Source organism: Ruditapes philippinarum, unplaced genomic scaffold (genome assembly GCF_026571515.1).
Source record: "Ruditapes philippinarum isolate M1 unplaced genomic scaffold, ASM2657151v2 ctg2757_1_1_1_1, whole genome shotgun sequence".
Classification (NCBI taxonomy): Eukaryota; Metazoa; Mollusca; class Bivalvia; order Venerida; family Veneridae; genus Ruditapes; species Ruditapes philippinarum.
Genome location: NW_026865709.1, coordinates 113,401 through 129,711, shown reverse-complemented (window position 1 = coordinate 129,711; position 16,311 = coordinate 113,401). Strand labels below are relative to the sequence as shown.

The following is a 16,311-nucleotide window of genomic DNA, read 5'->3' as shown; positions in this document are numbered from 1 at the left end:
GTAGTTTGTAAATGTCATATGGAAATTCGTGTCCTAATTTTATATCTCCGAACAACGGAATTTAAACGAATTATATAATGGTTTTTAGGCTGACCTTTGGCCACACTGATTTGGCATTAAGGAGTGTTTGTCTGTTTACAAGTTTAATCCGGTTCTTTACTTGTATTCTAACTACTAATTGGGTGCAAATATGAAGTAAAGTTTCAAGAAAATTAAAGAAACACTCCATGATGTCATTTCATTTGAGTGTATGTCTGGCTATTACTCTTCGCTTCCTCTTACATATACATGACTTTGTTAATACTTTGAATTTGCTGAAATAACATTGCTATTAATTAACATATTGTATGCATACTTTGACATTATATGTTTGAAAATAATTTATGTAGGTTATACTAAAAATGACCTTATCTTTAATATCGAGGGGTGAAAGCGAAAAGGTTCTAACTCACTTTTTTTTTACAAAATTCACTTTTTTATATATTTGTAACATTAACACTCAGATACATCTTATGTCAAAATATATTAGACCTAGTTTACTTATAACAGGGTGAAATGAAAAATTGTCCAAAGGTTCTAAGTGAAATTCACTTTTTTTTAAAAAAAGCGAAAAGGTTCTAACTGCCAATTGCAGTTAGAACCTTTTCGCTTTCATTGAGTATAAAATGTACAAGATTAAATAAAAACAACTCAAACTGCATTAAAATAAATGATATCAAAATAATTTTGGAAGCTTAACCTTTTATTGTATATCATTGAATAATATCACATAAGAAATTCATTAGTTTCAGAGTAGATGCTTTGATTTTGGAAGAAAACTTAATTACTTAGAACTGTTTCGCAGTTAACTCCACTCATGAAATTATCAAATTTTTAAAAGGGAAACAGTTCTAAGTGTACAAGGCCAGTAATGATCACACACTTTCTTAAATGGTTTTAAGTGCCTGTGAGAAATTGTATGGTGATATTGAAGCTAGGGCTATAGATGACGGTAAGAAATCTGATAATGTTACTGAAAGTGATGCTTTAGCTGGTTGTAATAAATCAAGGCACGAAGAATCTTAAAGATATGGTCTCAAAACCCGGCAGAGCCCTGGTTGACGTCCAGGGATGATTTGGGAACAACCAGGGTACATCCGTTACTCTGCCTGCAACGTCCGGGATGATCCCGGAACATCAGGCATTCGACCCCGGATGGAATAAAATAATTAATTATAATATCACCGGGCTGATCCGGGAAGGTGTAACTTTGCCGGCTTCATCCTTAGCCCTTCCGGGAACGACCGGTTACACAAGGGAAGCACTGTAGCTCTGTTGACTCAAACTGGGGATGATCCGGAGTATTATATAGCCAGTAGAGCTATGGTAGAGCCCCGGTGAATGCCAGCAGAGCCCTGGTGAATGCCGGCAGAGCCCCTGTGAAAGCCAGCAGAGCCCTGGAGGATGACGAGTGAGCTACAGTTGATCCCTGTAGTGTCCCGGCAAAGCCAGGTTCATTTCAAAAGAACTACGGCAATTTGCAATGATTTGTTATAAAACCCTACCCATTTCCCTTCCGTCCAGTCTTGCATATAAAGGATTATTCAGAAAATTATCATGAATTACTTATTAAATAGGAGAAAATATCATTTAGAACTATATTATTGAAATATTTGTATCAACGTCATCATTTTTGAAATTTTCAATCCATTGGGATTCTACCGGCGCTCTGCCGAAATCGTCTGGGGCTCTGCCTTGGTCAACCGGGGCTCTGCCTCCGTCATCCAGGAATGACCGGGTAAGCACAGACATGAATCATAGCTTCACCTGGGCTCTGCCTGGATGGTCCGGGCGAATCCTGGGTGTTAGTTGGGAATTACCATAGTGCTGCCGGGGTAAGTGTGACAGCAACAATAATTTCACCATGTATCATCCCAGTAACTTACTGAGGTTGTCCTGGGCTCTGCCAGGAGTTGGTGAGACTGCAACTTGAGATGACAATACTATAAGTGATGTTCTTGAAAGTTAGTCTTCAGGTGATAGTGATATATTTAGAATTGTTAAAAAGGATTTTTGATGATTATAAGAAAACTGGGTATGATAAGGTAGGAAAATTATACACAAAATTACAAGATATTATGACTTTGATATATTGGGCATTGCAAATGAACTTGGAGCTATGTGTTAGTCCAAGAAACTGAGTTGTGTAAATATAGCTAGTGCTATGTGTGATACTGAAATATTAAGTAACGTGAATGAAAGTGGAGCTATGTGTGCCTCTGAGATATTGAAAAAATGTAAATGTAGGTGGAGCTATGGGTGACTTTGATGTATAAACAATGTAAATAAAAGTATACTAGGTATGGGTGACACTTAAGCTAATGAAGGTGGCCTTTGGGACTTGGACTTGAGACATATCATCTCTTTTATGTATTGTTGCTACGTGAGGGTGTCTCGTGTGTTATGCACATAATTAAAACAATTGTGAAAGTCATATGTAATGCACAATTTTTTAAATATATTTTCAGTTCAAAAATATTCTGGGACTGTTTGTGAAACTGTTTATAAAGATATTCTTGGCCTTTGAATGAAGTTTCTGACAAGTTCAAAAAGTTTTTCAGAGAATATTGTTCACTATTATTTGATCTAGAAATAGCTGTTAATGTTATCTCATTGGTTCAAACAGTGATAATCAGAACAAATTATAAAATCAAATTCACTGGCTGAATTGGATTTAACCTATCTAAATTAGACTCATATTCTAAATAACCGTACAGCATGGGACTCATATTCTAAATAACCTTACAGCATGGGGAATGCAAGATGAGTTGCGTCATTTGAGCGCATTTTATTAATGAACAGCGTTAAAATGTCATTTTGGCGCATTTATTAAAATGGAACTATGTGCTAAGAATGACGTCATTTAGCCGTTCTTATTAAATAGAGTGAAATTAGAATCCCTAAAGAAAGCCCAACACAGCAAATTTGAAAATGTTGCTGGCTCGGTTTGATTGATTCTGTTCATGGACAGTACTGTCAAGTGCAAACTACCGTCCACGCCCCCTAGCACCGGCTTAAGCAGTTTAAGTTTAAGTTGTTTAAAAATAATGCATACACTATTGTAAGAAAATAGTTGTGGATGAAATGATATGAATTCCCATGAATAAATATCTTATTGAAGGTAAACATTATAAATATGAAAGAATATGAATGTTACTGTTTTATTATGAATATTAAAGAATATGACAGAAAATGAAAGAAACCAAGAGCTGTCACAGGAGACAGCGAAGCTCGACTAATCAAATACTGGACACAGTAAGGAAGACGAAAATATGAAAGAAAAATCAATTATGCTATAAATATATTTCTTTTTATCAGTATCAAGAAAGCAGTCAAATGTTCTATACTTTTGCACAACATAATAATCTTGCCAATAAATGTTACTTTTATGGAAAGATCTGAAGTCAATCCCTCCAAAAACAAAAATGATAAGAGCAAAAAGAATTTAAAGTTTATACAGAAAAATTATACGTTCAAAGTGGAAATAACTCTTGAAAAAAGAAGCTAGAGTTATGAACCTTGTCATGCATATGATGTAAGTAATGAGAAAGAACAATTATTTATCTTAAGTCTAGAGTAGATACCATTTATAACAACAAAGATGATACTAAAAAAATTCAATTTACAAGTAAACTTCAAAAATTGAATGGGGATAACTCTGGGAATACAGGAGCTGTGTTTTATAAGTCTTATCCATATGACAAGAAGTTATAGTAAAAAGAAAATAACATTCATTAACATAAATTCAAATTATAAGGGGGGATAATTCTGGAAGTAGTAATGCTTGAGTTATGTACCATGTAACACGACGTGTGTAATGATTAAGAAATAATTTCGGCCTTAGCGGTGTTTATTGGCTATTTAACACCGGTTTGGAGTTTTGATGCATAAGAATTGACCACGAAGGCCGTAGGAACATATATTTAAAGTTTGAAGTTGATACATTTGTTGTACCTTAAGTATTTTACTGCTTGAAGTTTGAAGTTGATACATTTTTTGTACCTTAAGTATTTTACTGCATGAAATCTGGATGCGGATGCCGGGGCGAGTAGGACAGCTCTCAATATACTTGGTAAAGTTCAGCTAAAAATGATTATCAAATTAATTGGTGTTTGTTTTTGTTTTTTTGTTTTTTTAAACAGGGGTAGATTTGTACACTACCAATTAAGACCTTTATTATAAATTTCTAATTTAAACACAGTCAAACTTAAAATTTCATGATCTTGAAAATGGAGTAAGAAAATGTCTCACACCTAAAATATGAAATCAAAATTATCTTGCAATTTATACTCCATCTCTTACTGAATAATTAGAAATGACAAAATGTTGCTCAATCCGAAATTAAATAAGAAAAAAAACATGCTTTTGTTCTAGCAAAATGTCACTTGGAACCTTTTCGCTTTGAACAAAAAAATCAAAATATAAGAAATTTTAAGTGCGAAACAGTTCTAAGTTACATTTGATTGAATATCTTGTTTGTGAAGGCTTTCCAAGAATTTTTATTATCATTGACAGACAGGTTTCTTAAACATTTTTATGTGTAAAATCAAAGTGTTGTGGACTTTTGCTATTTAACAAACATAGACAGTTTTTTGCTTCTCTTGTAAAATTTTGGAAAATTCACTTAGAACCTTTTCGCTTTCACCCCTCGATATGGTCTTGACCCTTCAGGTGAAATGAGATAAACAAGATTTATGACAAAACAGCCGTGTTTAATAATTTAAAATATGATAATGACTTTAAAATTATTTTGGTCGTCAAGTGCAAGTCGTTGAATTAAACTTAAACGTCCATAAGTTTAATGGTGTCTGCTAGGGAGAACTACCAAGTTGAACAATTTCAGCAGGCCTTGACTTTTAAATCAATTATTTCAAGAACAATGAGGAGTATTTATCACCATATAGATATAGTGTTTCGTTTTTTTTTTGTTTTTTTTTTTTAAGAAACAGCTTTACAGATGAACTGAAAATCGATCGATTTTGCAGATTTTTTTTCTACCTTTACAGTGAGATACCGGTTTAATGCAGTTTTAATTCATTTTTCTTTTGCTACAAAACATAAAGTAGTATTGAAAATATTGCAAATTATTTTTTATGCCGTTTTTCTTTAGGTTTCATTTCATAGAATGGCTATGTCAAGTAGTTTAAACGAATGTGGAAGTGACGAAGTTAGGGGTAATGATAATGATGATGATACAGACAAATGCTTTCATTGTGTTGCCGATGGAGAACCCAGACCGGCATTGTACTTCTGTTTTAATTGTGGCGTCTATGGTAGATACATGTGTGGCACTTGCTTCAAGCTTCATTACCGGTTTGTGAAGAACCATGAGATAGTAGGAATTGGCAATAAATCAGCTTCTAATAGGTTTTTATTTACCATTTTAATGATCCTATAAAATATTGATGCAATTAACGTAAGGGGTTATATTTTTCATTGTAAGAATTGAAGGTTTATGCGGTTTTTCTTTTTACAAATAAGTAAGATTTAGCTAGAATGACCAGAAAAATATACACTTTTTTTAAGTACGGATCTTGTTTTATAGCTGCCATCATAAGCGTCATATTAATCAGAAACCTGTAACGCACCGATTACGTTATGTACAAATGCCCCCACCGAGGCAAAGTGTTTTTCACCGACCAGTTGCAATTCCTCCTTTTTCGTCCGGACTGTCGACTTCCACGTTAAAAACCTATTCTTGATTTTTTGTTTGTTTTTAATGTTCTTGTTACCTATTTTTTACAAAATTCCATTTTATTTGTTTTTCCCAATACTTTCTTATAAGGCTTTCTTATCATGGAACCTTCAATGTGACACGTTAGTGCAATTCCATGAAAAGCAGCATAAGGTCCCCAAGTAAAAAGTGCGTGTGCGCTAAACGAGAAAACAATGGGCGGAACTAAATAAAATGGAATTTTGAAAGGGGATCAGAGGTTATGAAACTTTATTCTTTTTTTATGTCAGGCAGTTAACGTTCTCGCTTACGAAATATCGGTGGTTCCACTGAGGCGCCTAATGAGATATTTCTTTGCCATTAACAATGAAAAATGACATATGGCATTAACAGTGTCGCTGTTCTGTCAATAATGTTAGAAAAAATCGAACGAAATTGGTTAAAGTTGAAATTTTGAAAAAAATATTTTGAAATTCAGAACAAATCTCTCTGCTTTTCTATTTCTTCCCAGCTTATTTATTCCAGCGGTCATATTTACTTTAGAAGGGGAAAGTAATGTATGCTATCAGACGTTCCAAGCGCAATAGTATTATTTTTCCGTATGAATCATTAAAAAGGGAAATTACTGTAAAAATACAGACTTTCAATGCATTTTATACAGACTGGATAATATGCATATATAATGTAGTTAGTGCGTATACATGAAAAAAAAAACCTCAACGCTTTATAAAGGCATTTTCATCTAGACCTTATCATTATATAGAAAATTATTTTTAGTATTACATCATTATGGATAATACAAAATAATATTCAGATATTAATTAATATAAATTTTATGAAAACAAAACCCCTAAACCTAAACACTGCGCATGCTTGTTCTACAAGGTGCAATAGATGTAGGTCTTTATATTTTAAGTAACTGATGTTTTAGATTACTACTTTAATAGTGATTCTGTTAAAGCAACTGTTAGATAGAATATTTATTTGCACACGTTTTTATTAGAGCTACCCTGGCAAAACAAAACGGAGTTAGTAAAATTGGTTATTTCAGGTGAAAATGGATTCAAAGAATTTTATCATAAATTGCATGCTGTGCTTAACTTTAATCTTATATTTGATATTCTTAGTTGCATACAAGGGTTCTTTGAAATGATTTATATCTTACAGTGAATGTTATTTCGATCGCATTTGACAAGACTGTGTATGTGTGAGATAGTGTTGTTGATTTCATTGCTCCCGAAGGTGATACTATTTATCTGTTCAATTTTTTTTATTGAAGAATGTGAACCTGAAGTATGAGGTGGACTATTTTCAGGTTAGATTATGAGAACATGAAAAAAATGAAAGTTGAAAAAGATCTTGTGTCAAAACAGGCAGAAATAATGCAGTTAAAGATCCAAGTCAATCAATATTCAAAAGAAAATCAATGCCACCAAGCAAGAATAAAAGAATTGGAAATTACATGTAAAACTATTGAAAAAGAAAAGATCCAAGGTGAAGAAATGGCGAGAAGAAATTTAGAGCACTTGCAAAACATTCTTAAAGAAGAAAAGGCTGCTGACAAATACAAAACGATCTTAGCAAAAACAGATGCTTTACAGGACAGGTACGATATATTTTAATTCAATTTTTACTTTGAAGCATTGGGTAATTGGTTTTCGTTTTATTGTCTTATTCAATTTTTTTATCATTTATATTAAATAAATGTAATTTAATACAAAGTACTTAACCATACTGTTACCCTAGGTTTTAATTTTCATTATTGTGAAATTGTGACTTTTTGTGTTTCTGTGCATGAAAGTTTTTTAATTTTTATTTTGACTATATGGCCTAGTTTGAAATAAGGGTAATACCTTCCAAATTCAGAGATGTGCAGAATGTGTAATGCGTGTTGAGTATATATGCAAATACTTATAAACGTTCGAATACGATTTTATCAGCATAAGTTTTTTAAAACAAAATAAAATCATTTTGGCAACTAACCTTAGTTACGAAAAACAAGGACATGCTACAAACAATTAAGGTATGCCAAGTAAAATAACAATCCAGGCTTACTGTATTTAGACTGTATCATCCTTCTGGAAGAATTACATATTATATTATAAAGACATTGGATATTCTACTCGTATTTATAAAGCTTTACCATGAAACAAAACAGGAACGAAACATATTGCCAATTTTAATGTCTTAAATGGTAAATTACTAGCATCCACACACAAAAAATGGGTCTTTTCCAGATCTTGTTAAGCACAGGATTTATCAGTTTAACATGAAAAAAGTGCTTATAGCTGTATTTTATAAATATGTACAAAAATGCCGTCGACATTTAAACCAAGCATTCTAAATTTATAAACCTTGGGTCAAATTGGATCTGCCCTTTGGAAACATAGATTTTCTTAACAGGCTAAAGCCTAGGTTTTGACTTCAAACAAGAAGACCTCTTGGAAGCTTCTAAGGCTAGTACCAAGATATTTTGCATGAAACATTTTAGACAACTACAAATATTATTCAAATTATGCCCCTGGGGTCTAAATAAACTCCAATCTGGTGATTTTTTATTCTTTTTCCGAAATGGAGATAGCTAGAGCTTAGTTATATGATATAAAACATTGTCCGATGTTTTGATAAAAATAAGTGTTCCCTTTCACGCACAAGCAATTATGTGTATGATTTACGCATAAATATCAAACTTCACGCACAGAAAATAAGTTCAGAACGTAAAAACACGCATAGAAAAATTGGATGTAAATCATGTAAAATTAATGGCTTATTATATGCATGTACTATATTTAAACATAACGTTCCTTTAAATCAATATGCAGACTATTTCGTAAGAGAATTTTATGTTCAATGTATCTAAACATTTCTTAAGGTCACAATAGTAATGCCTTATAACAGAAAATGAGGAAAAAAAGTGACAAAACTATGCAACCGTTTGTAACAATAAAATACATTATTATAGGAACATTAAGACAAGGGGACTTGACATCGATAAAAAATTCCCTGTAAAATCCAAAAGAAATAATTTGAAACAGAAACTTTATCAATTTAAGTAAGTAAGTTTAAATGTAATATAATTGCTATAATCTTACTGTATTGTTAAGGACTTGAATTGATAAGTGTATTCGAAAATCGATTTATTCTTTGCATTATATTTGGATTTGACTTGACTCTGAATAAGCGATTTCTATTGTTTAAGGACCCAGTTTGACAAACTTAAAGCAGAAAATGAAGAACAGAACAAAGAATTGCAACAGCTGAAATATCAACTTAAAGAAAGAAATGATAAGATGAAACAGCTCGAAAAGTATGGGATACATTAAAATCATGCAAAAAAGTTTCTTTAAAAAAGAACTTGACATAAAAGGCATATTTGAAAATAGTTAATAATATACTATATTTAAGCATAATGTTTGTTTTAATCAATATTCATACTATTTGGGCAGATAATTTTATGTATAATGTATCTAAGCATTTCCTAATGTCACAATAGTAATTCCTTATAATAAAAGAACATTAGAACCGTTTGTAACAATCAAAATACATTATTGCAGGAAAATAAAAACAATCGAATTTGACATGGCTGGAAACTACCCTGCGAGACCCGAAAGAAATCGTTTGAAACTGGAACGTTGTCAACTTAAGTAAGTTTAAATGTAACATAATTAACTATTATCTAACTGTCGTTTTTGAAAGGTGTATTCTAATATCGATATAATTTTTGCGTTATAATTGAATTTGACATGATTCGTAATAAGCTCTTTGTATTGTTTAAGGACCCAGTTTGACAAGCTTAAAGCAGAAACTGAAGAAAAGAACAAAGAATTGCAACAGCTGAAAGATCAACTTCGAAAAGGAAATGATAAGATACAACAGCTCGCAGAGTATGGGTTACATTAAAATCATGCAAACAAGTTTCTTTAAAAAAGAACTTGACATAAAAGGCATATTTGAAAATAGTTAATTATATATATTATTTAAACATAATGTTTGTTTTCAAATCAATATTCATACCATTTTATCAGAGAATTTTATGTTTAATGTATCTAAGCATTGCCGTATCAAACAATCATACATCCAGTCGACCACATCTTTGGTATCTTTATATTCCTTTTATATCATGTAAACAAACTCGGGTATCGACAGCAATGCTTTATTAAATAAAGAAACTTAACTATATGTCAATTGCTTTGTATTTGTTAGGACAAATAACGAACTGGAGGAGGAAGTCAAACAAACACAGGACAGATGCAATAAAACTTTGGAAGGAAGGCAATATTTAAAAAATTATGACATAATTATATTGTTTTTAGCTAATCAAATGTTTGCAAATGGAAAGCTTTGCCTTATATTTCTCTCGGGATAATGATTGTCTTCTACAATATTAATAATATTAACTTTATTAATCCTAGTTGTTTTTGTGCTTGTGTGTGCGTGCGTGCGTGTGTGTGTTTGTGTGTGTGTTTTCTTGATAGGGTGAATCTTGCATGAAGTTGAAATGATTTTATGAATTAGCATGCGTTTCAAGATTCTTCAAATATTCTGCATAATGATATTGTACTGCATGGAAAAACAATTAGTTTTTAACGAAGCATACATTGCTATATAACGATAATTTCAGATTACGTGAAATGACAGGTGTACGACTAACTGATAATAATGCTAACATAGCAGATCTTAGTGACCAGAATAGACCAACCAAACTTGCTGAAAAGTATGCAGACTTATACGATAACCAATGGACGGATGCCTTCGCATACCTACAAACTGTTGATGTCTTTAAAGATGCGGTAGAAAAACGCATCATAGATACATTACTGGCTATTCTTGTTGTATGCTTACACTTTATATATATATAAAAAAAACATAAACAAATATATGATTGTAAAATCTTTTTCTATAATACATGTAAAAGTGTCTGACCTAATAAGTATAATGGAAAAAAGTAATAATTTATACAGATTTCCCCCTTTTTGATTGGATATTGATCGACGAAATTAATTGATATAACCTCGCCAGAAAGGTAATATACACATTAAATATCCTCTTTGGGTACCCAATATATTAAACAAAATGCGCCCGGTGTAAGGATACCCTAAAGAAAATCTTATTTCGACGTTTTCTTCTATATAAGTTTAGTCATGCTTTTTTATTTGAAGTTCTGAAAAAGTATGCCCGTACTTGAAAATGAAAATATTATTATCTATTCATTTACTTGTTACGTCTCCTTTACATACATGACGTTTATAACAATCATTAAAAAATATTTTCATAATCAAAAATCATATTCATTGTCTGTTTGATATACATGATTAAGAATGAAATAAAAAACGAAATTTATCTAAGCATTTTTCATAAAATAAACTAGCATCAGGTGCTTCAAAACTATTATCTTAACTATTTATCTTTATATATATTTTTATGGTTTGGCAAAGGTCATTTACATATTGTTAAACTTAGGAACTTTATAGTATTCTCACTTAAAATCATTATAGTCGTGTACGTCAAATTACAACACGCACTAAATTGACGATGGTATTCTTTATACTAAACCTGATCACACTTTTATAAATTTTTATTTGAACTAGGAAAATGTCTGTTTGTTTCTGTTTTCATCTAGGAAGCATTCACACTATCGACAGAAACTGCCACGAAACAACTAGATACAATTCGTAAAGTACTTGAAGATTTCTACGGGGTAAATCGATTTCTTCCCTCTTTGCAAATACTCCTTCATCACTATATAATTCAGTCAGAATTTACTTTTCTGTATAAAAAATTAAAACGATTTTGTATAGTCATCAATTTAATCAAAAGCATATAAACATGACTTTATTACATAAAAGATGTAAACATAAAATAACATTTCAAAATTTTAAGAGTTATTTTCAGAAAAGTTCGCATAATAGAGAGAAAGTACGAGATCTCATAAAGCAATTAAAAGATCAGAGGAAAAAAGTTCCACAACCAAGCATGGACTTAGAAAAGGTACTTTAAAATAGCATATTGACTTTAGTTTGATAATACTATCTTTAGAATATGTATATTTATGATCGCTTATTGTGTTCTGGTAAGTACTTTTATAACAGTTTATTGTATTTTAACAGGTACTTTCATGATGGTTTATGTCTTTAGGAAAAGTATTTTTATGATAGTATATTTTCTTTAGTAAAGGTACTTTAACGATAGCATTTTGTACGTAGTACAGGCTTTTTATGATAGCTTATTGCGTTTAGTAAAGGTACTTTTATGATAGCCTATTGACTTTAGTACAGGTTCTTTTATGTTAAATTAGGTAAAAGTACTTCAATGATATTTAATTGTCTTCAGTAAAGATTCATTCATGGTTCATTTTATCTTAAGTCGGGTACTTAAATGATGGCATATTGTCTCAATTTCACCAATTCTTCAATTTTTAATTCTGTTTCCTAGTTGTTTTGCGAGAAAATACAAATGTTTTCGACTTCCCCGATGTATTTGAATGAAATAAAGCAATGCAAATTACATATTGGCAAATTTTACAAAATGTTTATCGGACCTTGAAACTTTTTTGTCATATATATGTATATAATTATACAGGAATACAAAGTTACTCTATCAAGAAAGATCAAACACCTTCCATCCTCATTGTTGGAATCCGAAGCATTCAAACCTTTTGTACAGCAATGTCTCGAATTATGCTGGTTGATGGCAATACAAGACCCACCATTATATCTAACGCTTGAAAACTGCAAAACAGACCAAATATTTGATGGAAATACTTTCAAAGAATATATAGAGTCTGGTCCATATGTAGAGTTCGTTGTGTGGCCTGCTGTCTTTTTAGAAAAGGATGGGCCACTTCTTTGCAAAGGTGTTGTGCAATGTAAGAAATATAAATTGTTTCAGTTAAGAAAAAAGGATGGTAGCCAGACAGGTAAGAGGCAAGCAAAATCTATGTACCATAAAGAGACGACATTAACATCTACACTAAGTCTTGACACTTAGAATTGCAATAAATCTTCTTGTCCGACAATTGTCAGTACAGTAGATGATTAATCTGGAAACACAAAGCTACAGAAATAGATAATGCTTTAAGCATAAAATCATTCAGTACAATTGATTTTGTTCTGTTTTATTTGTTGACGTGATTGTTTTTTGGGATACATACAGCACATGTATTATTTTTATTTTACCTTGGATCTTCGTTAATTACATCGTAATGTACAATTGTACAGGATTCGTGGTTGAGAACGGTGATACAAAAATGTTATTTAGATATAAGAAAAAGCACAATCGAGTCAGGCAACGGATCATTATGTATAGTTTAGATGAATATTTAGTTTCAAATACATGTACATGATATATATACTCGTATATTTGAACAATACACATAGTTATGGCTAGTTTAAACGCACCTCAAATAAATTGCGTTCAGTTTGAATTCTAATTAACACAAAACGTATATCAGTCGATTTGAAACGATTTGTTGAATACATTATCTTGGTACAATTATATCCCTCTTATTACTTGCATTGCTAGATATATCGCTTTGTGAAACAAATATATGTTATATTGAATTTTACTTAATGAATATTTGCAATGTCAAGAAAAAAAAATAGATAAACAATAATCATCTGTGTTTATTTAACACATTTCAAATTATGAACTCCAGTATTATTATCGTCAAAGTGGTTTATATTTCATGTTAAGTAAGATTAAATATATTAATAAACAGATGAAGCGTTATGGTTCACTTTGTTTATGAAACATATTTTATGATTTCATTGTTAACATAAATATGATGTCATAGTAACAATGAACGGGATATGTAATATTTAGCTTGCATTTTGGTCTTAATAGTTTAATGTTACAAACTCTAAACTGCCAACAAATATGTATTTTATTTTTCCATGAATGACTTAACCTTTTACCCCATGAGCATATTGCGAAAACTGGCCGTTTTCTTTGAAAAGCCTCCTGTAACAAGTTCAAACTGCCATGAGACTATGAAAAATGCTTCAATACTGATGAAACTTGGCACAAATATTGACTAGACCATAGCCTCTGTAAAAGCGTGCTCAATCGTAAATTTCCTGTTACCATGGCAACGGGGGGACGTCTCAAAATTGCCAAAAATCACCATTTTGCATTGTTTTTTTCCATCAAAACTGATTTCAAAGTGCTGCAACTTCTTAATGAATTGAGATAGAGTAAAATGCTTTTCAGCGTCGGTTACTAATTACCCTATGATCAACCTAATGCCATATTCAGCCTCTCACATGTCCAAAATTTTCTTGGCGATCAGAGGGACTCCGCAAAAGCCGTCCAAACACGCTTATATAAGGGAAAAGGTTAAACATGAGATTACCATATCACTAAACAAGTAAAAATTGAAAAGAAAACCAGACAATTTTTGATACCAGGTATTAAAGACGCCACCCATGTTTGTTTAACAGGACTTTAAATCATCAAAGCCTATAAATCAAAGCAAACAATCATTAAATCATGTGCACATATAATTTTAGCCAGGGTTGCACTCATTGTTTCTTTAGGTATTAAATTCAACAGATACCTTTTACAATGTTACTTTTATTGAAAATAACATTCGTACTTGAAATTTGCAACACACTAAATACCGTATTCTGGTATATATACCGGGTAAGGCGATTGAATGATTAAATGTTAAATCTTGCCTTTTCACATAGGGTTATGGTTGAACTTTAGAAAGTCTAATTCATCTTTTAACACTATTTTTTTTATAATTAATTAAAATGTAAGATTCGGCGAGAATAAAAAAGATATATGTATATTTTGTGATCATGATTTCTGCAAGCGTCTTGAAGTTTTTCTCCAGTCCTGTTTTGAGTTTAATCCATTTTTAAGTATGTTGCCTACATAGTTTTACAATATTGATGCGTACTGTATAAATTTAATGAACCCGGGATTCTGAGCAATGTATAATCTGTAGAACCGAGTTATTTCATTTTGATATAATAATGCTGTACAAATAGAGTTCATAAGGCGATCATTTTGTAAATAAAGTGTACATGTATACATATCTTAAGGGAAAGGAATATTTGACAATACATTAGCCATCATTTTTTTATGAAAAAGTTCTTAAGCTTCATAAACTAGTATGACAGGTGTAGCTTTGAGTACATCATATTGAATGTGAAAATACCATTTCAAACGGTTAACATAAAGACACGTTTCCACGCAGTATTAATGATTTAATTGACAAATCAGATGGCCGGGAGTATATAAAGGTGGGCGATATTCAAATTTAAGAAAAATATTAAAAGGATGAAAATGCATTTATCCCCTTTAAATAAATATGTAAATAGAATTAATTATGTTCTACACAAATGTTTATGGGTTAAAAATATTTAAATGGACACAAATTTATCCCTAAAAGCATAAAAATGTTCTAAAAAGATTATTTGTTGCGTAAAAGAAATAAGTATTATCTAAAAGAATTTTTTACCTGGACAATAAATTGCATTATGGGACATTTTTGAGACTTTTAACAGTAGTTTAGATTAGTTAATTTAAAAGTAGACCCAATATTTCTGCACGAAAACGTTTTTTTTTGCGTTATTATTTATGTGTTCCCATACATTTTGGTTCTTTAAAATATCATTCAACAGTGTCATTCTGTATGGGATCAACCATTTTGTCATTTTGAAATCAATATCCGGCGATCCAGCATTCAAATACACTATGCAGGTCAACATCTGTTGACACATCGGGGGGGGGGGGGGGTATTTGTTCATGTCGATCTTCCCCAAGTCCTGTGGGTGGTACGTGTCACGTGGTTGTAACCGGAGGAGACGACCCTTTGTAGCACTACAACCCTAGCTAGTAAGTCACGACAAGTCAACAAATTATCACTTATACTTTGCTTAAACCAAAACTGCTGTTTCAAGTCTAGAAGATGTACACATATAACTGTACATCAATATTTCAGTTCAATTGTAGCTAACTTTGCATATAATTGAGATTATTAGTGTTATACACAAAACCATTGCCACCATTATGATTTATGAAATGTTATTATACTTTCATAATAAATACCTCGTACAAGGGAAATAAGCGTACAAATTATGATGAGCAACTATTAAAATGATTTGTCTACCTTCATTCTCATACTTACATGACATTCCCCATTTAATGTAATTTCAATTTTATTTTATTTAATTTCAATTTAAACCAAATATCGCTTTCTTGTAGTTATTTTTCAATCCCGGTTTAATCTTATCAACTGATTTTATGAAGATATTATATCTGAACACTTTTTTTGATATTTTTCTAAGGGCCCGTCTACACCTATCCAAGTCTTGAATGCAAGTATCATATTCTCTTGTATTGGATAGTGTAGACACCCTACTTGAATGAGTTTTAAAGAGAAATTATGTGACATCCAAGAAGATGATTCCTTGCAAGAAATTTAGAACACGTTCTATTTTTCTACAAGTTTTTGGCTGTCAAGACACTGATAACACCAGTTTGACACAAAACATGTGCCCGAAGGTTTGATAGTGCTGTTATTTTTTTATTATTTTCTGACTTTTTGTTGTTGATTCAGTGTACATGCCCTTTGAATTTCAGTAAATGAT

At 31.4% G+C, this 16,311-nt stretch overlaps 2 protein-coding genes across 2 annotated transcripts; both read left to right on the top strand.

Annotated features, from left to right (window-relative positions):
- Positions 1 to 5,153: 5,153 nt before the first annotated feature.
- On the top strand, positions 5,154 to 9,885 carry LOC132730050 (uncharacterized). Its single transcript, XM_060715899.1, has 5 exons — positions 5,154 to 5,406; positions 7,029 to 7,319; positions 8,913 to 9,020; positions 9,268 to 9,357; positions 9,490 to 9,885. The coding sequence occupies exons 1-5, from the start codon at positions 5,165 to 5,167 to the stop codon at positions 9,611 to 9,613; spliced, it is 855 nt and encodes a 284-aa protein (XP_060571882.1). The 5' UTR covers positions 5,154 to 5,164; the 3' UTR covers positions 9,614 to 9,885.
- Positions 9,886 to 9,924: 39 nt separating this feature from the next.
- Positions 9,925 to 13,422, top strand: LOC132730048 (uncharacterized). The gene is made up of 4 exons (XM_060715896.1): positions 9,925 to 10,545; positions 11,334 to 11,411; positions 11,606 to 11,701; positions 12,293 to 13,422. Exons 1-4 carry the CDS (start codon positions 10,345 to 10,347, stop codon positions 12,698 to 12,700), a joined length of 783 nt encoding a protein of 260 aa, XP_060571879.1. The 5' UTR covers positions 9,925 to 10,344; the 3' UTR covers positions 12,701 to 13,422.
- The last annotated feature ends 2,889 nt before the right edge of the window (positions 13,423 to 16,311 follow it).

Coding starts and splice junctions, on each gene's coding strand:
- LOC132730048 (XM_060715896.1), top strand. CDS start 10,345: ATGACAGGTGTACGACTAACTGATAATAATGCTAACATAGCAGATCTT. Junction 10,546..11,333: donor CATTACTGGCTATTCTTGTT/GTATGCTTACAC, acceptor GTTTTCATCTAG/GAAGCATTCACACTATCGAC. Junction 11,412..11,605: donor TACTTGAAGATTTCTACGGG/GTAAATCGATTT, acceptor AGTTATTTTCAG/AAAAGTTCGCATAATAGAGA.
- LOC132730050 (XM_060715899.1), top strand. CDS start 5,165: ATGGCTATGTCAAGTAGTTTAAACGAATGTGGAAGTGACGAAGTTAGG. Junction 7,320..8,912: donor ACAGATGCTTTACAGGACAG/GTACGATATATT, acceptor CTATTGTTTAAG/GACCCAGTTTGACAAACTTA. Junction 9,358..9,489: donor CTGGAACGTTGTCAACTTAA/GTAAGTTTAAAT, acceptor GTATTGTTTAAG/GACCCAGTTTGACAAGCTTA.